Raw genomic sequence first — 25,550 nt, forward strand, 5'->3', positions numbered from 1 at the left:
AATTCAAACTGATATATAGATACTTGAATCAATTTACAGTGTCACCAGTAGTTATTATTAATATTAGAATTTAAGCTCCTCCACTGTAAGCTTCTTGAGGGACGGGTTCTTAGCACAGGGTCTGGTACATTATTTATTGTATTGATATAGCTTAGTGAATGATTGCTGATTGATTAATTGATTGATTAATGCACTAGCTCCCTCCAACATTTTCTGCTTTCTAAAAATATTTTTGCAAATGTAGAAGATATGAGGTAAAACTTCAAAGTTGTCATTTTATCATTAATGATTTAGCTATATGACTTTCTTGTGATCATTAAAAAATTTGCAATTCTTCCTTTGAAAGCTGTTTATCCTTTGACCATTAGATTGAGAGGTAGTCCTTGATCTTTATTTTTACACAAATTAATATATACATGTGCATGTATTTTACTTGTATATATTATTTGTATAGACACATAATTCCATATGTATACATGAATTTTTCACAAACTATATATGGAATTGATGAATACCTATCTATAACTCTTATAATCCATATAAACTGAGAATTTTATGGGTGACATTTAATGCAAAGATTTTTCCTAGTCAACCATTTTCTCCTTTCTTTCTTTAGTTATTTTGATTCATATTTTTTCTATTATCAAAATGTTCCATTTTGTCTTTTGAACCCCCTGTTTGGTTGAGAATTTATCTTCTAATCATAATTTCAAAAGGGCTATCCTTGCATTTTTTTTCTAATTGAAATAATAGTCTTTTATTTTTAAGTCATGTATCCATTTGGAGCACGTTGTAATGTATGGCGTAGGATGCTGGTTTGATCCTGTTGTTGAGTCATTTCAGTCATGTCTGCCTCTTTGTGACCCCACTGGAGTTTTCTTGGCAAAAATATTCAAGTGGTTTGCCATTTCCTTCTCCAGCACATTTTACAGATAAGGAAACTGAGGCAAACAGGGTTAAGCAACTTGTTCAGTTTAACACACAGTAAGTGTCAGAGGTAATATTTGAACTCAGAATGAGGAATCTTGCTCACTCCACTCCTGTTGCTCTATCAATTGTGCCACCCAGCTGTCCAGGTTGGACCTTAATTTCTTCCAAACTGCTTTCCATTTTTCCCTAGGAGTTCTTGTAAACCTGAGTATATATATCCCTTAGAAACTTTGTTTTGAGACTTGTTATTGGCTGTGTTTATCTAATCTTTACCCACCAATCTACTTTTCTACCTTTTAAGCCACACCAAGAAACTTCAATGTTTAGTGCTCTGTAATGTAGCATTTGAATTCTGGTAATACTATGTCCCTTTTGGTCCTTTTTTCTTCTTCTTCTTCTTCATTATTTCCCTTGAGATTGTAGACTACCAAATTTTGTCTAGTTCTATAAATTATTCCCTTGATAATTTGATTGGTATAGTATTATATCTGCCAATTAATTATGGCAGTATAAGCAATTTTATTATATTGGTGTAGCCCAACCATGAGCTCTGTCTTTTCCTCTTGTGATGTTGCATGCTACTGTAATATGTGCTTTTCAGCTGACTATAGTCTCTCTGTAAACATCAGCAAGTTGATGAATTTCTGCAGTATAATATGTAGTTTGTCTGGGGATCTTGTGCTTTAGAGAAGCAACTGTTTTTAATCTTTACATACACCAAGTCTCTGGCACAGAAGCTGTAGTCAAAGCATCTGTAACTTAAACTGTTCTGAAAAATTTTTAACTTTGACAGTTTTAACATTTTAATTGTTTCTATTCCATACTGAGGATCTTTAAAAGGGAATGTCTGTGATTTCAGATTATTAAAAGGAGTTGTGCATACAAGAAGTAATAGATCATCTTTATTATTGTATCAAATATTCAGAAAATGCTTAGAGAAGAGTATGTAAGCATTGCATATTTTCATCAAAAGTAATGCATTACTTATGTTGTGGAGTTGAAATTTTAAATGCATAAAAGTCAGGAAATTCAGAGTAATGGTCTGTATAGTTGCTGTAACTCATCTTGTATTACTGCAGTATGTGTTAATATGTATTTTTCTTAAATGTATAAATACAATATACATCACTGTACAATACATAACTGAGTTAAAGATGTTACTGAAATTCTACTTGTCTCATTTTTTTTTATGATTTTCCCTTTTGCTTTAATATGCACCCTTTACCTTTCCTCTTAAAATTTTCACTTAGGTAATGATCAAATAATCCTTCAGCAGTGCCAATACTTTATTGGGCATAGTGGGTTTTTAAAAATTGTGTCTTTTCTTTAATATGAGATCTTTCATGTAGACTTGAATGCAGTAACTTGGATTCTGGCAGTTTTTGTTTTAAAATGTATTCTTTTCTACCCATTTTATCATAGCAGGTGGAAAAGAGAATTAGATGACTTCAAAATATTCCATGTAGTTATTAACAAACTATCAAATTTATTTGGACACCTAAGAATTGACCAGTTTTATATCCTTTCTTTGAGCTAGTCCACCTTACCATTGAAGTTCCAAGTAATAACCAAATGTTATGTAATAGGAAATGATGAGGTGAAGCATAGGGTACAAATAATTGACAATCTAAATAATAAATTATTAAGATAACTTCAATTTTTTTCCAGTGTTTGCAAATAGGCAAATTTCTCACTCTAATAAGCTTTCCCTTTTTATTTTTTGGGAAGGAAACACCCCAAATCACTATAATATTTGCTTGCTGAACATTTTTTTTTTTTTTGGAGTAATGAGGAAGTCATGAAAACCTTAAAGAAGCCATTGTGTGTATATGTGTGTTTGGGGGGTGCATTCTGTGTTTGATGTTGAAAATAAAGTTTTTTTGTTTTTCTCTTAATTTTAAGGGATTTTTTGTTAAAGTTTAATTTACTTATTTAGCAAAAGTAAATAAAAAGGAAAAATTAAAGGCTTGTCTGTTTAAAAAAAAAAAGAAAGGAAAAGAGGAAATGGAAATAACATACCTTATTTGGGTCGGCTATATTTTAATAAAATTGGATTAAAAGATTAGCCACAAAGATGTTGTCTGCTTTATGTAAGATATATAAAGCAGATGTTATTCTCATATACTTTCAAACTCTACTTTTAGTGCACTTTTTAGGTAACCTATATTAAATTTGTTGCCATATATCTAGTGAAAATTTTATTTTGACAAGCATTTAACACCTATTATTTATAATGCACTATTCCCATATTTGGGATACAGAGACAAAAACTGGAATAGTCTTTGCCCTCAAAAAGTTTATATTTCCCTCTGGAGTGCTAGGAATAGGAACATTCTCATTCTCCTCTCTCTCCATCTCCTCTCTCTCTGTCTCCTCTCTGTCTCTGTCTCTGTCTCTCCCCCCACCCCCTTCCTCTTTCCCTCTTTCTCTCTTTCTGTAACAGCGCACTACTAGAAAAGCATACCAGGTCAAAGGTTATGGACAAAGGAGAGACCCAGATAGTGTTCTAGGCTTATTAGGGAAGGCTTCATGGTAGAGGTGGCATATAAAACCTAAGCTTAACCTTCAGGTAAGTTGACAGTTTTGTGTGGCCCATTTGAAGGAATGCATTCCACAATTGATTGAAGGCTTGTGCAAATACAGAGAGACAAAAACAATCATACCAACAAGCATTTATTAAGATCCTACTGTGTGCCAAGAACTATGCTAAGCATAAGAGATATACGCATACAAAATACAAAGAATGAAATAATCCCTATTCACAAGGAGTTTATGTTCTGTTGGGAGGCATAACAGTATTCAAATGTGAGCAGAGGGTAAATACAAAGTGAATAATACAAATAATACAAAAGAGTTAATTCAGGTTAGTTTGGGATGAAGAACTCCAGTAGTTGGAAGGAGAGAGGAATCATGCAGAAGATGGTGTGGTTCAGTTGCAACTTCAAGAAGAGAGGGACTCTGTGAGTCCGGGTAAGAAAAGAGTTCATTCCAGGTATGGGGAGCAACCCGTACAAAGACATGGAAACAGGAGATTCAGTGTCTTATATAAGGAGTAGAGAGGATAGCATGCCAGTTTGGCTGGATCACAGAGGGCATGAGGAGAATGGCTAATGGGGCTGGAAAGACCAATTCGGTCCAGGTTATGTGGGTTTAACAGATGAGTTTATATTTGATCCTTCAGGCAATAGGAAGTCTCTGAGTTGATTCAGTAGAAGAGTCACGTGTTCAGACCATTCAGAGAAGTTAGTGCAGTAAATTGCATAGCTAGAAACAGCCCATTTTGGCTAGAACATAGTGGAGTGGGGTGGGTTCAATTGATCTAATTAATTGTGAGGCGTTCCAAAGGGACTGTGGCCACTGGGAGAATTGCCCAGGAGGAAGGTGTCTCGAATAGGAAGAGGAAAACGGTTACATTTTCAGTGGGAAAAGTAGGTTAATCTCCTTGTGGGAGGTTCGTATCCTTTTTTGGACTTCCTGGAATCCTAAGACATCCTCAAATGTAGGTACCTTTTTCCCTAGGGGTGTGTTTTTGGGATTTAAACATCATAAGGTGAACCTAAGGACACATTGGGTCTTTCTGTGCACGCTCCTAGAGCCACGTTTAAACTTGGCAGACCCAGAGGGTCTCTCTCTATATCTCTGTGAGATCTGGTTTCTAGATGCAGTTTCTGTTTCCTGTTATGTAGGAACATTAATGGCTATTAATGGTTAATGGTTCCTGGTTACTGTCTCCCTTAGACTTCTGTTGATAGTGTTAGTTGATAGGGACTTGAACCCTCTGGTTACTGTAGTGTTGATAAGATCTTAAACCTTAGTTTCTCTGTTAACCCTTTTTTTCTACCATTGATATGAACTCAAGCCTTAGCTTATTTGTTAACCCCTTTTAGCTACTGTTGATTAGAACTCAGATCTTGGGTTATCTGTTAACCCTTTTTAGCCTCCTCCATCAGTAGGACATCTAAAGGCTTGAAGTATGAAGTAAAGTTCAAAAGGTGGTTGTTCATCTTTTCTTCTTCAGGAAGATCAATGATATCACAGTCAAGAAGACTGTTGCTTGAATTGCATTTGAGTAAAGCTAGGCTGCCACAAAGTCATCAGCCTTGTTCTCTCCTCCAAAGTCATTAAAATCCTGTGGCAAGATAGTGCAACAGGAGGGGCAGCTAGGTGGTACAGTGGATAGAGCACTGGCCCTAGAGTCAGGAATACCTGAGTTCAAATGTGGCCTCAGACACTTAACACTTACTAGCTGTGTGACCTTGGGCAAGTTACTTAACCCCAATTGCCTCACTTAAAAAAAAAAAAAGATAGAGCAGCAGGTGACCTTGATATTTCTAAATTAAAATCTCCAGGTCTGTTTGTTGGAGTGCATGAACATTCAAGGACTAAGGGCTAGGTAAGAATTAAAACAAAAGATGGCTCAATTTACCATCCCAAAGGTATCAATCTGAGAGGGGCTGCTTTTGGGGGATGGGAAAAGCTGGAATGAACTGAGGTGAGCCTGATTTCTGGAGTTATCTGTCCCCTCGGCCCCGCAGCCATGCCTAATGGGATTATCTCTCCAAGTATTGGGAGAGACTGGAAATGAAGGGTGGTGGTCTTGGAGTTAAAACAGTTCAGATCAGTTGCCACTTATCTCTTTAGGTGTGTCTGTCCTTTGGTTTAGCTTCTCAAGGCAAGGTTCACTGAGTTCCCCCAGAAAACTTCTGACATACCCCAGGCCCATAACATTTATATACCTGTGGCATGCCAGACCAGGATGCTAGGCCCTGGCACACAAAAATCAAAAGGAAAATAAACAAATCCTGCCCCCCAAAAGCTTCAGTTCAACGGGGGGACTCAATATGTAAAAGTATTTACAAAATACTGAGTCGTGTTAGGCAGGAGGGCACCAGCATCTGGTGGAGATCACACAGGCTCTGCTTAAATCTTGCTACTTTGACCTCTCTAGCATCTCTTGGATCAGAGGACCACGACCCTGCCTCAGGTCCTCATTGTGGCATCTTCATTGACCTGCCTGCTTCCAGTCTCTCGCCTTCCTCAATCATCCTCCCTACTTCCAAAATACTAGTACTATTGTTTACTGGTATCAGACTGAATCACATCCCTTCCTTGTTCAGAGAAGTTCAGTGACTTCCTGTTTTCTCTCTGTGAGGGAAAATCCGTCCTCTTCTCAGTAATTCTCAGGAACTCAGCAGCGATGTGACAAAGGTTCTTTCTTTCCTTCACGTGAGAAGGGGGTACCCTAGTGTGCAGCTAGTGGGTGCAAAGAAAGAGGGCGCGCAGGCCCTGTTTTATACCCTAGTCCCTAATGCAAATGGGCCCTTCCCCTTTTCATCATTGGTCTGATTAGTCAAGGGTTACAATCTACGCGCAAAAGTTAGCTAATCAGAATGCACTATTCCCACCCCTCTTCCTTGTATGGGCATAACTCCGGAGTGGACCTTATACTTCCTTATATGGACACAACTCCAGAGCAGACCTTAATTGAGACCAGGGCTCCTTGAACCATGTGATTTTGTTAGCCTGACGGGGAGGAGGGCATCTGAGACCTTTGGCTTACAAACAGGTCAGGAGGAGTATTGTCATTAAGAGGAGACAACCACCCGTTTTCTCACACTCTAGGATAAAACAGAAACTTCATGACTCTTAAAATGTTTCACAATCTATTTCCCACCAACTTTTCTAGATAGTTTTCTACTATTCTGGAGCTTTGTATCACACTCTAATTCAAATGGTCTCCTAGATATTCCCCAAATTTAACACACCCCCTCCAAGCTGATTGGCTGGTAGCATTGATTGACATGACTTGAAGGCGGTCCATGAATAGAAAGTGCTGAGGTCAGAGTTCAGATTCTCTGCCAGGAACAAGGCTTGTGTGAGGTAACTTCCTGACCCTGGGCTAACCTTAAGTCAAGGTCAGCCAGGCTCTCTCAGCAGGGGGGGCCTGGTAATAATTTTCTCACACTGGAAATTCATTCCATCCTTACTTTTACCACCTGGCATCCCTTTCTTTTCCAACCCTCAACTGAAATGTCAATGCCTACCCAAAGCCTTTCCTGATCTCCCTTCCTTAGTCTTTTTTGTAAGGAGGCCTGTCTGTGTAGCCCTAAGGCTTTTCCCTAGCCCATAGGCATAGATAGCCTACTTCTAAAGTATTTCCCATTACCATGTGCTTGACTCTTAAGATTCAACTGGAACGGGGCAGCTAGGTGGTGCCATGGATAGAGCACCGGCCCTGGATTCAGGAGTGCCTCAGACACTTAACACTTATTAGCTGTGTGACCCTGGGCAAGTCACTTAATCCCAATTGCCCCTCAAAAAAAAAAAGATTCAACCAGAACATTTGATTTTGTGGCCCAAACAGATACATCTGCCCTTCCTTGTTCATATGATCATCAGTTTTTAAAAATTTTAGCCAAATTAATTATTGGCTATATTTGGTTGTTAGTAGCTCCTATACTCGATTTTTTTTTCATTTCTTCATGAATTTTCGGCTTTTTAATTTGCCTACAGTTTTCTGGAATCTTAGAATTTTAGAGCCACAAGATATCTTATGGATCATTTAGCCTGACTTTACAATTTGAAAATGGAGTCTCAAAGTGAACTGACTAGCCCAAGTTCATACAGCTGATCTTTCTTGTTTGGCAGATTTATGACTAAAATATAGACACAAGACAATAATCTTGTAACAAAAAAAATTCTGTTTAAAAAGTTCTCTTAGAAGCTAGAAGGGCAAACTGTTATATTTGGTATTTAAGTGAACCTAGTAAAATAATTATGGGTAGTGTTTTGTTTTTTGTTTTCAATTAGTATTGAGGCTTTCATTTGGGTTTTTATATAAAGTCATCCTTTTTACATATCAATCCTTTCTGGAAGAAAGGCCTGCTGTCATTTGAAGTAAGCCTAATGTAATTCAAAGCTTAGACTAGAAGACAGTTGAGAAATCCTCCCATCCCAAGCCCTGCCCTACTGCCTTCATTTTATAGCTGGGGTGGGTAACTGAATCCTAAATTTACAAAAGTAGTCAAGTAGAAGACCTTGGATTCTGCTGTGCAAACAAGATATCAACATTTCATAATATTTCAGTTGTTTTTAGTTTTCTTTTTTTAACAGTATTTTATTATTTCCCAGTTATATTTAAGACAATTTTTAACATTCATTTTTTAAAAAATTGAGTTCCAAATTTTCTCGTAACCCTTCTCTCCTCCCTCCCTAAGACAATAAATAATTTGATGTAGGCTGTATATATGTAACTATGTAAAACATATTTCCTTATTAGTCATGTTGTGAAATAAGAAATAGACTTAAAGAAAAACAAACATGCAAAAAAGTAAAATATAGCATGCATTCAGACACCATGAGTTCTTTCTCTGGATACCATTTTTATCATGAATCCTTTGAAATTGTCTTAGATCATTACATTGCTAAGAATAGCTAAGTCATTTATAGTTGATCATCATACAGTGTTGCTGTTACTGTCTACAGTGTTCTCCTGGTTCTACTCACTTCAGGTGGCATCAGTTCTTGTAAGTCTTCCAGGTTTTTTGGTTTTTGTTTTTTTTTCCTGAAATCCTTCTGCTTGTCATCATCTCTTATAGCACAATAGTATTCCATTACAATCATATACTACAATTTATCCAGCCATTTTCCAGTTGATGGGCATCTCCTCTATTTCCCATTCTTTGCCACCAGAAAAAGATACTATAAATATATTTTTACAAATAGGTCTTTCCCTCTCCCAATCTCTTTGGGATATTGTCCTACTAGGGGTATTTCTAGATCAAAGGGTATGCGCAATTTGACTGCTGTTTGGGCATATTTCCTAATTACTCTCCAGAATGGTTGGATGAGTTCACAGCTCCAGCAACAATGCATTAGTGTCCCAATTTTCCCACATTTGCTCCAACATTTATCATTTCCCTTAGATGTGAGGTAATACCTCAAAGTTGTTTTAATTTGCATTTCTCTAATCAATAGTGATTTAGAACATTTTTTCCATATAACCATAGATAGCTTTAACTTCTTTATCTAAGAAATGCCTGTTCATATCCTTTGACAATTTATCAATTGGGGAATGACTTGTAGTGTTATAAATTTGATAACTTGCTATAAAAATTGTTTCTCAGCTTTCTGCTTTCCTTCTAATTGGTTGCATTGGTTTTGTTTGTGCAAAGCCTTTTTAACTTAATATAATCAAAATTATCCATTTCACATCTCATAAGCTTACTGTCTCTTTTGTCATAAATGCTTCCCTTCTCTGTAGATTTGACAAGTAAACTATTCCTTACTCTCCTAATTTGCTTATGGTTGTTTTGATCTTTCAAAAGTTACTTTTTGCTATGACTTTATAGCATCTGAATTTTAGAAGAATGTGTGCAAATAATCATCACTTTCTGCTCATTTCTGATTAGTTATGTTGTTCTTATGTCTGGAATTTTAATTCACAACTGATTCTTTACTGGAGTATGCTGTCTTGATAATATATGACAAGTATAGGGTTAAATGTGCTTTAAATTCCCTGTGATAATTGTTCTTAGATATGTAGATCCTCAGTGTAGCTCTAGAGACAACTATTTAGTAGACAGCATTTGAATAATACAAATGTGTGGTTGATAAAAATGGATTAAAGTTTCAGGGTGGTACCAATGGGTGATATTTAATATTGAATGACATGTATTAAGACAAATGCTTTTATATATAATTTATTTGGCATTGTAAATGCATTTATCTTGTGAGATACAGACCCCCTATTGCCACATGAAGTATTCTGAAAAGGTTTGGAGTAAATAAATAATCAAACCACTTTGATATACAATCTAACAATATTAAATATTAAGACTTTCAGATGATTGATTTTAATACTTAATTAACTTATTTAAAGTCCAATCTAACTCTTTTGTATTAACGATTGACAGACAGGAGCTCAAGTGGAGGGACTTTTTATTGAATAAAATCGGAGAACATTGTATTTCACAGCACTTCATTCATCTTTGGCTAACATGACTAAGTTATATCCCCCTCATACCCATACGTGCACAAACACACACACACACTTTTCATATTTTCACCAATTTATCATCCATCTTCTAATTATGAGGATTCAGTTTCATTCGGATGCATTTTCTCTCAACCCTTATTTTCATCATCTAAGATGCCATTTCTCAGATTATGCACAGTTTTCATGGCCAAAAAGCCCTACCTGAAGTATTTGATATTTCTTTTGGTGTTGTGTCACATTTTTTCACACTCTGGCAGTAGTCCATTCGAGATGCTTTTCTTATCTGATATCCTTCTGTAAAATAATAGTAATTTCGGCATTTGACTTGTAAGTTTATCATCCATCAAGAATTGAAATGAGTGAAATATGCTTATCAGAGCTATTCTCTGAATATGGATGTCTTTAGAACAGCATAATGCAGAATACTAACTGAATGCCCAAATATTAGAAACAGTAAACGAAGGAACAATATGTGAATATATGGAGTCTAATATTCATTGGGAATAGATTATTTTTCCAGAGATTTTGTCTGTATGATTCCTTTGGGAGATGAAAAATTAAACTGATTAAGCACTTGTTTTGTGTCAACAATGCCAACAGTTGGTTTCCTTTCCTTATTCTTCTCCTCTGCCTTCCTTTTTGGCTGAGGAGACTTCCTCTTTGACACACATTGTGGATGTAGTTTAGATCTTGCTAAGAATGGAAGGGAAAATTTATTTTTTGTCTTTGTATCAGTGCGTAATAAATGCTTTTTAATTAATAATAATAACTGCTATCCTTTATATAGCTCTTTAAGGTTTCAAAGTGCTATACAAATATTAACTTATTTGATCCTGTAAATAGAGGGGCAGACTTTTCACTTTAGAAGTGAAAGCTGTTCACTTTAACTTTTTTTTGATTACCCATTTTGTTATATTTTTACAATTCTTTCATTTTGAAACATGAGAAAATTTCATTTTTTATTTGCCCCACATTGTCTTTCAGCAAAGCCTTTGTCTTAAAATCTTGTCCATTTCCACTCATTCTATTTCTCTAGAGTCCATTACTCATTCTCATTTGAATTTCCTCCTTTTAGATGATCATTTTTAACCTTGTAGGAAAATAACTGATTTTGCAAGTCATATGACTCAGTCATTTGATCCAATTTTTGTCATATGATCTCATCTGTAAAGTTAGTTTTTCATTTAAAAAAAATTTGCAGGTACTTTTTTCTTCAAGTTATATACTGGTAGCTAAAGTGGCATTAAAATTTTAGAGCACAGTCACCTGTAGATTTATAGGAAACGAATGAAGCAAATTCAGTTCTTCTGGTGCTGTAACTCAAAGGAATGTTGTTCTCTGTCTAGTTTTATATTGTTGTTCCCTTACTGAAATTGAAAGATTAGGTTTCCTCCATCCCCACATTAATACTTTTAATGTCATTTTGAATGTTTACCCCTACAAGGATATGAATTCAGGAGCTAGTCATTAAGCTCTAAATTTTAATTTGAGAAATATTTTAATAAGTGTATTAGTGTAATTACTTAGTAAATGATGACTGTCCTGAATTTATTCTCTCTCCACTGTGTCATATGAGAGAAGACAATTTAAAGGCATAGGCCTTACTTGTTAGTTGCAGTGCTGATTTAGGAAAGAATTTTTCGGGTAAGAATCATCTTATGTTAAATATCCATTTTATTTGATTTCAAGATATCAGTAAGTCTCTTTTAAATAGTTAGCCACAGTTTTTATTAACTTATTTGTGTTAATTATCATTATTACAATCTTGTCATTAAAAAAAAGAATCATCTTATGTAGAAGTATTTTAACAATTAATTTTCTTTTGACCACAATAAATGATCATAATAAATATATTTATATAAAAGTTAACTGCTTTTGAAGGAATAATCTCTTGGTTAGTCATAGTACATCAATATTTTGCTTTATACTTTGCTTTAAATTTAATGTGAATTTGAAAAGTATCAAAAATTGAGATGTTCTTTTTTGTTTTGGGGTTTTTTTTTGAGATGTTCTTAATTTTTAAAATTTGTTTATCAGTCTTCTAAGAAACTAAGGCAAATGGTTTTATAAGTAGAAAAAACTACTTAAAAATGCATATAAAAATAAATGTCAAAAATTCATTATCCATGTTAAACTTTCTGAAATAATACTGATGAACCATGAAGCTTTTAAAATATACTGTCCAGTTTTATAGACAAAAGCTGTAGTTGTAAACTGACTGGGAGTAAAAGATTCAAGTTAGTCCAAAAAAAGTTTTGAAAGCATTTACTAGTTTGCCTCATTTTGATCTTTAAAAAAACTTTTTTTCAAATTAAAAAAAAACCACTTCACAAGATTTCCCATTTACTTGGTACATGAGGTAGAAGAAATAAATTTCTTTGATTTATCTGCAAAATAGGAATAGTAGTATTTGTACTACCTCCCTGGATTAGTGGAAGTCTGATTTGATGTAACTTAGATGAGGGAGGAGGCACTTTCTTGTTTTATCTTTGTATCAGTAAACAGACAATTTAGTATGGGCAGAGACCTGTGCTAAGTGCTGTAAATGCAAATACAAGCAATGGGTTAAGATAGTACATAGAGGAATGCTAGAAAAGGGGTAGAGGGTACATGGAAACATGGAGAGATCTCAGGAAATGATGGTCAGAGAAAAATAAAGCCAAAGCTCACCTATTTTATGACCCATGGGAGGAATCTAGGTCTTGATGGGAGGAGGGTAAAGTTGATGACTGTAAAAGCAGATGACATTGTGAGGAGAATTCTGGGAAGTGGTCAGCATAGCACAATGTACCAGACATGAGTTAATAAATATTTTTTTAACTGATTGAAATTAAATAATATAAAGCAATTTGTAACTGTAAAATCTTATAAAAAGAATAAAGATTAGATCCCCGTCCCCAAGTGAGATTGGAGTTTTGTAGCAGCAGACATAACCAAAGACTAAGATGTGTACTTTTATTGTAAAGTGATAGGTTTAGCTAGTTTAATATTCTGATTAAGTAAGACATGTCATACTATTCAAGTCAACTATCATATTTAAATTTGGGGATACCAATTTTCAAATCACTAGACTAAAATGAAAGCTACTTAGCAAACTATACTGATTCTAATCTTTCATTAATGATTTGGGACAAAATTCAGTATCTTGCAATCTTTTGGGTTGTCATCATAGATAGCAATTTTCATTGTACGATATTGTAGATGTAGAATAAAATCTGTACTGATTTTATTTCATTTTAGAAATAACTTCTTTGAATAAATCTTGGTTGTTCGTTTCTTTACTTGTCATGTGTTTATCATAGCCAAATAGCACACACACAAAATCTGGTTTCCTAGATTTTCCGGATTTTATTTAAATTTATGTTAACTGTACTTACAGAAGTAATTCTTAAAGCTCATAAAGTATAAAATCTTTTAGAGGACAATGGACTTGAGAGATTATTTAAACTGAGGCCCAGAGAAGTGATGTCACTTTCTCAAGGTTATACAGCTATGTTGGGTAGAACTAGAACTATAACCTAGAAACCCAGAGCACTTTGTGCTCTGCCAAGACATGAGATGGCAGCTCTTCACCCAAACTAGCCAACAAGTTGTCATGAAATTCAGTCATAAGAATGGGTCAGATTGTTTTCCATGGTACGAAGAACAACTTTTCAATGAAATCAAGTAAAGAAGAAAACAAATGCTTAGGATTTGTGGTTTCAGTTGTATTTTTTTTATTTGACCAACCACTCTACTGCCTGTTACTGCTTTTTCTGCCCATATGCATGGGTTACTACATACACCCCTTAAAGAAGAAGGGGGGGGCAGCTAGGTGGTGCAGTGGATAGAGCACTGGCCCTGGATTCAGGAGGACCTGAGTTCAAATCCGGCCTCAGACACTTAACAATTACTAGCTGTGTGACCCCAGGCAAGTCACAACCCCAGTTGCCTCACCCAAAACAAAACAAAACAAAAACCCATTGGTACAAGGTACTAGTACTTATTTAAATACAATTTTTTGGTAATGTAGTGAGGAAAATTGACAGCATTGGAAAGGGTAGAACTTTGTAGAAAGTACATTTAGAAAACATAAACAGTAAAATAAATAGTTTTAGTCTTTTAGTTGCCTTATGACTAATTTGATAATCCTGAAGTAAATTTACGTAGATCTGTTCATTTGTGACCTCACCCTGCCTTCCTTCTGCCCACTGTTGATAAATCCAACTATTGTCGAATCTGCCCTATATGCAGAGTTTGTGATTGATGCTTGTGATCATCAGTTCTCTTCATTCAGTGCAATTCAACAGACATTTGGAAGTAGCTACTGTGTGTAAGGCTCTAGCTAGGTGATCTGTCATTCTTAAAGCACTATGAGAAAGTAGCTTTATAATTATTCACAAACTGCAGTTGAACAAATTCTCTTCTCTGAACAAATTTGGCATGAGTCCACTTGAAGACAGCCCAGAAAGAAGTGAATAAAATGTTTTCTAATGTAATAACGTTACTGTTCTCTTGTGTAAAGGTCACATCCTTTTGAAAAACAAATGAGAGAATGGATTTCATTTTGTGGCATATTTTTAAATGAAGAAAATAGTATTTAATTTACTTTAATAAAATATAAAAGGGTTCTAGAAATATTTAAGGTCTCTGAAATACTAGAAGATGCAGTGATTTAGCTTCATTCTTTTCTTTTCTTTTTTTTTTTTTAGTGAGGCAATTGGGGTTAAGTGACTTGCCCAGGGTCACACAGCTAGTAAGTGTTAAGTGTCTGAGGTCGGATTTGAACTCAGGTACTCCAGACTCCAGGGCCGGTGCTCTATCCACTGTGCCATCTAGCTGCCCCAGCTTCATTCTTTAATTCTTTTTTTGACCAAATGTAGAGAAATGAAAATCCTGATTGGTAGAAAAAATGATACTAATGAAATCACTTTAATAAAACTAATTTGTGGAAGATGATTGAAATTTATATTTCAGTTGAACAAAATAATTGAACCTACTTTCCCGTGAATTTATGGACCCATCAGCATTTCTTAATTTGTTGAAGGATTGGTTTATATGCTATAAATCACAATCATGATTCATCCAAAAAGCACCCACTATGTGCTAGGCCCTAGAGACACAAAAGCAAAATGATACACTTCCTGCCTTCAAGGAGCTTACTTTCTAATGTAGGAGACAACATATGTGTATCATATACATGTATGTGTACCTATATCTAGATAGACATTTTCATATATCTATATACATTACAGCTAAGGTTGATGCAAAATAACCTTGTGGGAAAGGTACCAGTCTCTGTAGCGACACCAGGAAAAATGACCTGCAGAATGTGGCACTTAAAAATGTCAAATCTTCAAGGAAACCATGAACTCTGGGAGGTGCGTAGCAGCTTGCATAGCTAAGATGCAGGGGACAGCACACGGAGCCAAGAATGAGAGTTCGGCTCAGAGTGTGTGTAGAGGAGTAAAGGTCCCCCTTCCCCCAAGAGCTTTAAGTACCCAAGTGAGGAGTTTCACTTTCATGGGAGAGGTAAAAACAGAACCACTGGAGTTGATTGAGTACAGGGGTAATGTCATAGTCGTGCTTTCAAATTCCACTCTGTTATTTTACTACTTAGACGACTTTGAACATACCCATTCACTTCTTTGTGCCTCAGGGTTGTGTACTCCCTTTGACTCTTAATCCCACCATTTTATGATTGTTTTTCAGATTATCATTTAAGAAATAATAGTGATCAGTTGTGCGTTTGTTTTTCCTCCAGATATCCATCACTTTGGGTGATAGTTGCCATTGCTAGCTATGCTTCATTCCTTCTCTGAAACTCGTCACCCCTTGCAGGTTGAAGAACAAGAAGTTGGCATTGATCCTTTGCTGGGTTACTTGAAGTCTGAAGGTAAGTTTTATATTCCTGTGCTTTCCCCTTTATCCTTGGAGAACCTTAGATGAGACTCTGACGATTGCGAAGCCTGTCATAATTTGTTTCATTCTCCCAATGAGGCTGAGCAAGGTAACTTGAAGAACATTTCACAGAATATACGTAGTACACTGTGACACTAATGAAAACCACAAAAAGTCAACTTTCAATTACATACAGAAACATTAGCCAAATGTTTAATGTGCTGTCATCCTTTTAAAATCATAAACCACACTGTGACTTTAGCAGAAAAATGTAGAAATGCAAAGTGGGCTGTGTCCAACTTCTTTTCCCTACTTTAGGAATTGGTTTTTCTAAAATAAATCAACCTTTTTGGGGGTTTTGTTTTGTATGTAAGGTTTTTTTTCCCCAAAGCTTAAGTTATATAAGGATAAAAATTTGTTTGCTTCTAGTTTTCTTTGCAACTCTCAAGGTCCAGTTATGATTTTAAGTGAACAGTAGTAGAATCAAACCTTTTTCCCCTATTAAACTAATTTGTAGTGAGAATACCCTATAATTACTGAGGGAACCGCCTTTAAATTCTTTTCTATATTCCATTCCTTTTCTAATTATTTGTTAGTAATTATAACATAATTTATTAAGAGGAACTAAATAATAAACTTAAGCTTCTTAGAAATTTTATTCTCTCCAAGAAAATATTCAGCAAATTCTTAGAGATACACAGTAACCCTAGAGGCTGGTCAGCTACATAGATACCAGTGATGTTCCCCTTACCCTCACAGGATTATGTGATAAAAATGTTTTTAAATTAGTCAAAATATCTATTTTGTATGTCTTGTCCACTTAACCCAAATTGTTCTTTAAACATGTCCTTATTGCATTCTGTAATTTTAATATTCTATTCATTTATCTACCTAGTAGGTTGGATTTTGGTTAATTTAAGTGATTTGAGAAATACATTTCTATGGGAATTAAGTATATTCTCTTTCAATACAGTATTGAAAGTAATGTCACTATTGCTATTGAAAATAATGTTTTATACTACCAGATGTCCTAATAATTGTATTTTTGATGCATTAAGAACTTTATAAAATAACTATCAATGATTTAGTTGCTTCCTTAGAATTTTGTTGGTTTTTTTTAAAGTGAGGGAGTTTGGATCTGTGATTTCATCTGTATAGAGAGAGGATTCGTGGTTTGGAAATTCTTGGCTGGCAAAAACCTCTTATGTGATTCATAGTCTTAAAGAGTTGCCTGAGACTCTGGGAGTGTAATTTACTTGTCCATGGGCATAGAAATGCTATGTAGGAAGAGGCAGGATTTGAATGCAGATGTTCCTTGCTCTTATTCACTGTGCTCCCATGCCTTTCAGGTTTTCCATATGAGATAATTAGAATATAGTGCAATATTTTAAAATTTGAGTTGCAAACATATGCCATACTTTCAAAGGAATTTTCTTTAATAAAATGAACAAAATTATGTAAGAAATAATTTCTCAAAACTAAGTGATCTTCAGCTAATTAACTCTGAAAATAAGTAAGACTATTATGATCAACATAAGATATTGTTACCCCAAATTTATGACTTTTGTTTCTTGCTGATATGTGTATTTCTCATTACAGTTTTGTGAGGGTGTAGGGGGTTAAGTATAAATTTCGATCCTAACTATTTCTCTGAAAATAGAGATTTTTAAACCCTGTTACAAAAACATTTTAAATTAATTTTACCTGTTATTGTTTGTAGGAATGCTTAGTTACCTTGACTGAAAAGGCTTTTCGTTTATATCCTATCCTAACATTTCTCTGACATACAGAGTTATTAGGACTGAATTGATGTTTAAAAGTGCCATTAATTCATTTACCCCAAATGTTCATTAACAATGTAAATGTATGCTGATGTTCTATGAGACAAGGAAGTGACTAATGACTCTTCGCACTAACAACACTTAAAATGAATAGAAACTTGAGATAGCTAATCTTGAAGTAATCAAGACCCTCATTCAGCTTGGCTTCTCTGTATGCTCTAAAACAGCTGTCAACTGTTAAAAATATATACAAAACACACACAAGCACACGCACATGCAAAGAGAAAGATATGTAAATAGAGGGCTCTTCAAAGTCAGAAAGGTGACTAACCATAGTGGATTTGGGGCATCATATATGTAAATATTTTATAGAAAGCACCTATTTCATCTTCATTAATTTCCTTTTTTGAACAGAAATGTGCATTGCATTTTAATACGGACTTCCTATTCAATTGAAGTATCATCACCTTACTAGTATGTTTGTTTATTTTTTAAATGTTTTTGTAGGAGCCTCCAACTTTAGATTTGAAAGTGTTTATATATTTTTGAAGACTTGCCACAGCATACCCTCCATGATTCTTTTGCAGTCACATATCTGTCTGGCTTTTGAGTTGTTCATTTGTAAGTAGTCAAAGACTAAGCATTAGTGATGAGCCTGAGTGAAATAATTCCCTTTATTCCCCCCTCTCAATAAACCTCACCTGACTCCCATCTCCAAAATGAGCAGAAGCTGAATTTTAACCATTCATGAGGAAAACATGCCATTAAAAAGGACCTAAGAACCCTGAAAAAGATCAACACAGAAACAGTTAAAAAGGGATTATCAAAAGAAAACTCGCTAGGACTGTCCTGAGTCTGTTTATGACTGAGTGTGTACAAGAAAATGGGGAGAGGTGAAGGGGTGATGGGAGATGTCTAGTGAATGCTTCTTACAGGTTGTGGCCTTTTCTGCTGCTAATTCTATGGTTGCTCTTCTCTTCTTTTTTTAATATTAAAGAGAATATGGCATTCTATCTTCCCTATAACAAAGTGAATACAATAAACTTGAAATACCACAAGTCCCAAGACCTCTGACTAAAGGAGTGGATGATTCAGCAGAAAACATAATGTATTTAATTAAATGGGGAACCTGATTTAGTATCAAAATACTATGTGAATTTTATAAAGTAAAAGATATGTTATTATTCATTCACCAGCCATACTTTTATAAACTAGTAAGTGAATGAAAAAGTAATTATTTTATTTCAGATTTAAAATAGCTTAACAAAGTTATACAAGTTAGGAACTCATTTCTAGTTTGATATATTCTCCAAGTTCCTTTTTGCTCATGGATTTTAGATAGTATAGTGGTTGATTCTTTTTTGGGGGGCACAGGGTGGGGGTGGGGCAATGAGGGTTAAGTGACCTGCCCAAGGTCACGCAGCTAGTGTCAAGTGTCTGAAGTGAGATTTGAACTCAGGTCCTCCTGACTCCAGGGCCAGTACTTTATCCACTGTGCCACCTGGCTGCCCCCAGGATTTTTTTTTTTTCAGGGCAATGTGGGTTAAATGACTTGCCCAGGGTCACACAGCTAGTAAGTATCAAGTGTCTGAGGCCAGATTTGAACTCAGGTCCTCTTGAATTCAGGGCCAGTGCTTTATCTACTGCTCCAACTAGCTGCCCCCTTATGAATGTGTTTTAATGTAAATAGCCTGAGTAAAAATGTATTTCCTCTTCAGTATGGAACAGAGCTATAGTTACTCTTTTGTCTGCCTTTACCTCAGGGGTTGATCATCAAACCACATAACTGCTGCTGCTCTATGGCTCCACTCAGATCCTTTGGATTTTCAGGTGTATGTTCCTTAGGCAGAAGGTTCTTTGCCTTGTTTCCCCTCTCCACTCCTTTAAATGCCCTACTCTGAGCCTCCCTTCCACATCTCTATCCTATTCCACCTTACCTTTCTCTGTGCCCTCTGGAACCTGAATCTTTGTCAGGAATGTGTACTTCATAGGCCTGTGCTCTCTCCCAAGAAGATTAGTTTTATATATTTTATGTTTCATTGTCTACGTATAAATTATTTACCCCCAGTAGGATGTAAACTACTTGAGTGCAGAAACAGCTTCATTTTTGTCCGTATCCCCAATGCTTAGCACATAATAGCCACTTAATAAAACGCTAATTGAATTGAATATGATTTTTATACCAATACATAGGAAACATTTAAAATTGTTGCTTCATGTTTATATTTTTCTTATTTAACCTGTCAGGTCATTAAGATTATTATTATTTTATTTTCTCCCCTCAAAATTGCCTTTTTGAGTATCCTTGAATCTTTATGAATCAGATAAAAGATATATAAAATAATAGTATAATTTTAAAGGGTTTATTAAAATTATTTAGTGCAATCTCCTTGTTTTATATATATATATTTCTGTGTTCATAATTAGCAATAATAATGAGGTCTCATTGGTAGTGTTAGTAGTATGACAGTAATGATTAAGTTTATTGGTATACCATATCCCATATGAAAATCGTATAAATATTAATAGTTTTGAGGGAAGTTCAATGTGATCTTGTCCCACCCTTGCTTGGTGTATGTTACCTTGTGGGTGTAACCATTGGAATGACGCCACCTGCTGGAGACTTACTGTAGAAATGAGGTGAACATCTCTGAGGGCAAGACCATGCGTCTTTTCTTTGGCATCAGGAAGTGATGTTTGCTGGTGGGAGGAAGAAGGGGGAGCCTGGCGCTCTGATTCTCTCTTTTCCTGAGGACACTGGTGGAGAAGGGAGCTAGAAATGCGCTCTCCCTTTAATAGATAGGAATCTAGGCCTTTCTCTCTGTCTTTACCAAATTCTTATTCTCCTTAATAAATGCTTAAAAGTCTAACTCTTGCTAAAGCTTATAATTTATTGGTGACCACTCAATAGATATTTTAGACAGTTAAACTAGAATTTTAGCCTTTAACATGGGATTTTGAATCCCAGTTATATTACTGGACATGTGATCTTGGACAAGTCATTTTACTTTTTTTTTTTTAACCTTAATTTCCTCATCCATATACTAAGGGAGTTGTTCCAGATGATCTCAAAGGTTTACTTCTTTTTTTTGGGGGGGGGGAGGGCAGGACAATGAGGGTTAAATGACTTGCCTGGGGTCACACAGCTAGTAAGAGTCATGTGTCTGAGGTTGGATTTGAACTCAGATCCTCTTGAATCCAGGCCCAGTGCTTTATCCACTACACCACCTAGCTTCTCTCTCAAAGGTTTATTTCATCTCTAAATCCTCAGATTCCTCTACAGCATCTCTAGCAAGTATCATCCAGGCTCGATTTGAATGCCTCCAATGAGTTTCTCTTACTTCTCTGTATATTCATCCATGCTTATTATAGTACTTGAAATTTTCTCCTTCCTGGTCTTCAAAGCCTATAAACTCCTCTTTCAAATCCCTCTTAAAACCCACTTCTTCTATGCTTCCTTTTAATTACAATCTATACTAAAGGTTTCCCTAAGGATGAATTGGAGAGAGTTGCCTGACAAATAAATGTCAAGTTATAATACCCTAATTAACCCAAAGCAAAAATCAGTTCAGGAAGACCGGGGAAAAAGCTAATAACTTTTTGCCCAAGAAGTTCATAGCTACTAGAATGCAGTCTTTTTATGAACATAAATCGTATGTAGCATGACTTTGTTCAATATACATATCTGTTTCATGAAATTTTGTAAAAATAAGATGTTTTCCTTGTTTCTATAATTTCTAAATGTTAATATGCTATACTTGAAAATACTTGTTCATGTTGTGATATATGTGATTTTAGAGAAAAAAAAACAAACAAATCTATTCAAGTATAGATTGACCTTAAGTGTTTGGGACTTTTCCAAAGTAAGCTTTGGTAATTAGTTTTTTTCTTTCTAAATTGGGGGGTGGGGAGATGGGAGAGAGAGGAAATAAATGCTTAGTTTAAAAAATTTAACTAAAAAACAAAGTAGGTCATCAAACTTCTAAAAAGCTTGGCATATTTTATGTTTTCTATTAAATATGCATTTAATATATACATTGAAATTACTGCATATTGTTAGTGCTCTGCAAGTAGAATAATGTCTGACACACTTAAATAACACTTTCACCTTTGCAATTTGCTTTACATTCATTATCTTGTTTTAGCTTCTCAACAATTCTATGCAATAGATATTACAAATAATATTTGTTTAGTCAATATTGGAGGAGTTGTGGAATGATAGGCACCTAATACATTATTGGTGATGCTGTCAAATGGTACCACCATTTTGGAAAACAATTTGGAATTATGCAAATAAAGTGAAAAATTCCATATCCTTTATTACTGGACTTATACCCCAAGAAAGCCAAGGATAAGAAGAAAGTCACTACCTGCATCAAAATGTTTATAACAGTACTTTTGTAGTAGCACAGAATTGGTAACAGAGGAAATGCCCATTGGCTAGGAAATGTCAAAACCAATTGTGGTACATTAATGTAATGGAGTATTATGGACCTGCAAGAAATGATGAATCTGATGATTACAGAGAATCATGGAAAGTTCTCCATTAACTGATGCAGAGTACACAGAAGTACACAGAGGCAAGAGGAAAGTATACAGAATGGCTTGTTGTGTTGCTGAAGTTGTCTATTTCTGTCCAGCTCTTTGTGACATTTGTGGACCACACTATCCATGAGTGACTTGCCTAGGGTCACACCCACCTAATGTGTCTGTGGCCAAATTTGAGTTTACGTCTTCCTGTCTCCAGGCCCAGTGTTCTCTCCATTGAGCCATCTATCTGCCTCCTAACTGGCACACGGTGTAACACGATGGCTTAGAACAATGCAAATAGAAAGAATAACGGTTCTCCAGAATATCAGTGATTCATGTAGCAGAATTTTTTTTTTAATTTTTTTTTTTTTAGTGAGGCAATTGGAGTTAAGTGACTTGCCCAGGGTCACACAGCTAGTAAGTGTTAAGTGTCTGAGGTCAGATTTGAACTCAGGTTCTCCTGACTCCAGGGCCAGTGCTTATCCACTGCGCCACCTAGCTGCCCCACATGTAGCAGAATTATAATGATCAAGTGTGAGCGGAATGAGGAGATGTGAGGGAGCACTCCCAACCTGTCTCTCTGGGGAGGTAGGAGGGCCACATGTGGTTTGTGCTTCTTCAGTGTACCTGTAAGTTCTTCCCATAAAAATGCCACTTCTTAGTATAGAATGGTCCTCTGGGCAGGTGAGATACTGGGGATCACCATGGTGATACAAAATACTGTTGTGGTTCAGTCATTTCAATCATGTCTGACTCTTCATGCTCCCTCTTGGAATTTTATTGGCAAAGATATTAGAGTGGTTTGCGGTTTCCTCTCCAGCCATTGAGGCTAACAGGTTAAGTGACACTTGCTCAGGGTCACAAAGGTAGTATGTGTCAGAGGCTAGATTTGAATTCAGAAAGAGGAATCTTCATGACTCTCTCCATTGCATTTTATATTTGCCTCCCAAAACAAAAGATATCAATAATTACTTATTTTTTAAAAAAATATTTGCCCAATATTACAGATGAAGAAACTGAGACTCAGGTGAATTGACTTGCTAATGGCCACACGGTTAGTAAGTGTCAGAGGTGGGCTTTGAACCCCGATTTTCCTAGCTGAAAGTCTACTGTTCTATTGACTATACCATGCTGCCTCTCTAGAAGCATGAATTCTGGAGAATTTAATGTTAAGTTATTTTATATTGGCGAGAGAAATGCACAGTTCAGAGAAAACCAAATGTTTGGGACATCCTTTCATAAGCTAAAAATCACTTAATGCCATTCTCTAAACTGATTAGTTTTATATTTAATGAAGTTGAATTTCAGGAGAAGCATGTAATGTACAGTTGTAACATTGTATAGTAATTGCATTAACATTCGCTAAACACAAAGCTTTCATCGTGGGACAATATGTCATAGTGTGTCGAGTGCTGATTATGGAGCCCCAAAGACCTGGGTTCAGATCCCACTTTTCTTTTCTTTTCTTTTTTTTTTATAAGTGACTTGCCCAGGGTCACACAGCTAGTAAGTGTCAAGTGTATGAGGCCGGATCTGAAATCAGGTCTTCCTGAATCCAGCGCCAGTGCTTTATCCGCTGAGCTGCCTAGCATGCTCACTTCTTTGTGGCCATTAGTTCCTTATGTTTTTTTCTGACTCCAGTTTCTCACACCTCTCCAATCCATCCTGGACTCCTCTCTGTTCCCCTAACATACTGTATTGTCCCTTCTTCTTGCCTTCCTTCAGACTGTTCTTCATTCCTGGAATGCCTTTCCTCTGCTCTTCTACCTATTGAATTCTTGCCTATCATTTAAAGCCTTTTTTTTTTTTTTTTTTTTTTTTTTTTTAGTGAGGCAATTGGGGTTAAGGTGGACTTGCCCAGGGTCACACAGCCGGCAAGTGTTAAGTTGTCTGAGGCCGGATCTGAACTCAGGGTACCCCTGACTTCCAGGGCCGGTGCTCCATCCACTGCGCCACCCAGCTGCCCCTTAAAGCCATTTTTTAAATCTCTTGCCTTTTCTTTTCCTTGATCCCTCATCAGTATGACTTCACACTAGCACATCAGTGTACTAGCATTTCTTGTTATCTATTCTGAAATCCTGCTGTGGTATGAAATGGGAAAGTATTTCCCCATGTGCATATGTTATGCTAAACTCTTGGGGTGTAGAAAACAAGTAGTAAAGCAACTAGACTTGTTTTCTAGGAGCTCGCATTCTAATTAGAGCAGAGACAACATAGGAGATTTCCCACTTTAGAGGGGATGGAAAGTCCCAGGATTTCAGAAGGCCACCTAGCAGGGTAGATGGCACAGGGCCTGCTTGAGCTAACCGGGGTAGGGAATGGTAACTGGATCGATGTCCGCCTAGGAAGAGGTCGAGACTGTTGTTGGTTGGGCTGACACAGGGAAAGAGGAGGCAGAAACCTTGAGCATTCAAGGCTTGGGCATTCTGGCCCAAGAGAAGCTAGGCCGGGGAGGGGAAGTTCCCCGCTCCCCTGCTGATTGGTGGCTAGGGGTGTTTACAAGCATGAAAATCAGTTAGAATACTGTGGTGGAGGGCTAGGCATGAGGAGTTAGGCTTGAACTTGACTGGTGGCAGTGGACATGGGAAGGAAGGGGCAAAAGAGAAGCAACCGGCCTGAGAAGACAGAATGGTGCTCAGATTAGGAGAAGGGCAGTGCCAGTTAGGCGAAAGGACACTCAATTTTATCGATCGAGATAGATGCAGAATTATGAGTTATATATCGACCTGGCTTCAAGGATTTTATAGTAGGTGGGAAAGAAAAAAAAATGTTCTTGAAAAGGGTTCTAGAGCTGGTGTATAAAGAGAGAGCGATTGGTACAGCCAAATGTTGTAGGTGCACTGCTTGTCTCTAGCATATAATGGATTGAGGAATTAGTGACAGGAAACACAGATAGGATTAAAATAGACTGGAAGGGGGACAAAGGCATTTTAGACAGAAATTATCACGATTGGGAACATACTACATGAGAAAGCAGTATGTATATTTGAGAAAAAGAGGGTTTGTGAAAAGAAAAGGAAATTTTGAGAACAAGGTTTGGTGACCACATGAGAAATGAGAAAGATGAGTAAGCATATTGAGCATGGGCATGATCTTCGTAGTAATAGAGATGAGGTTTTCTTCTAAGAGGTGGGTTGGAAAATGAAGAGTGTTTTGAAGAGAGCCTGCTAATACAATATGACAAACAGAAACATTGACTAATAGAGAAGGTGTAGTTTCAGGTTAAGTTGTGTGACTTTTTATTACATTCAACTAGCACGATATTTAATCATTTTCTTTGGAAATAAACCAAGCCTGGAAAAGAGAAAACAGGTTGGGGATGCCTCATAAGGTTTTAAGATGGATCAAATGAGATAGAATCTGTAAAGCTCTCTGCAAATCTTTAAGTACTTTATGAACACTGTTATAGTGGGTGTAGTGGATGGTCAGAA

At 36.1% G+C, this 25,550-nt stretch overlaps 1 protein-coding gene across 16 annotated transcripts in view; it reads left to right on the plus strand.

Moving 5' to 3' along the window:
• The window catches only part of TBC1D5 (TBC1 domain family member 5), a 611,040-nt gene that overhangs the window by 232,565 nt on the left and 352,925 nt on the right, over positions 1–25,550 (plus strand). For all 16 annotated transcript variants that reach the window (XM_043966947.1, XM_043966952.1, XM_043966957.1 and 13 more), the window contains one exon: positions 15,672–15,803. In XM_043966947.1, the coding sequence (XP_043822882.1) occupies positions 15,710–15,803 (94 nt within the window). In that variant the 5' untranslated portion in view covers positions 15,672–15,709. The remainder of the gene's footprint in view (positions 1–15,671; positions 15,804–25,550) is intronic.

Source organism: Dromiciops gliroides, chromosome 5, assembly GCF_019393635.1.
Source record: "Dromiciops gliroides isolate mDroGli1 chromosome 5, mDroGli1.pri, whole genome shotgun sequence".
In the NCBI taxonomy this organism is placed as follows: domain Eukaryota; kingdom Metazoa; phylum Chordata; class Mammalia; order Microbiotheria; family Microbiotheriidae; genus Dromiciops; species Dromiciops gliroides.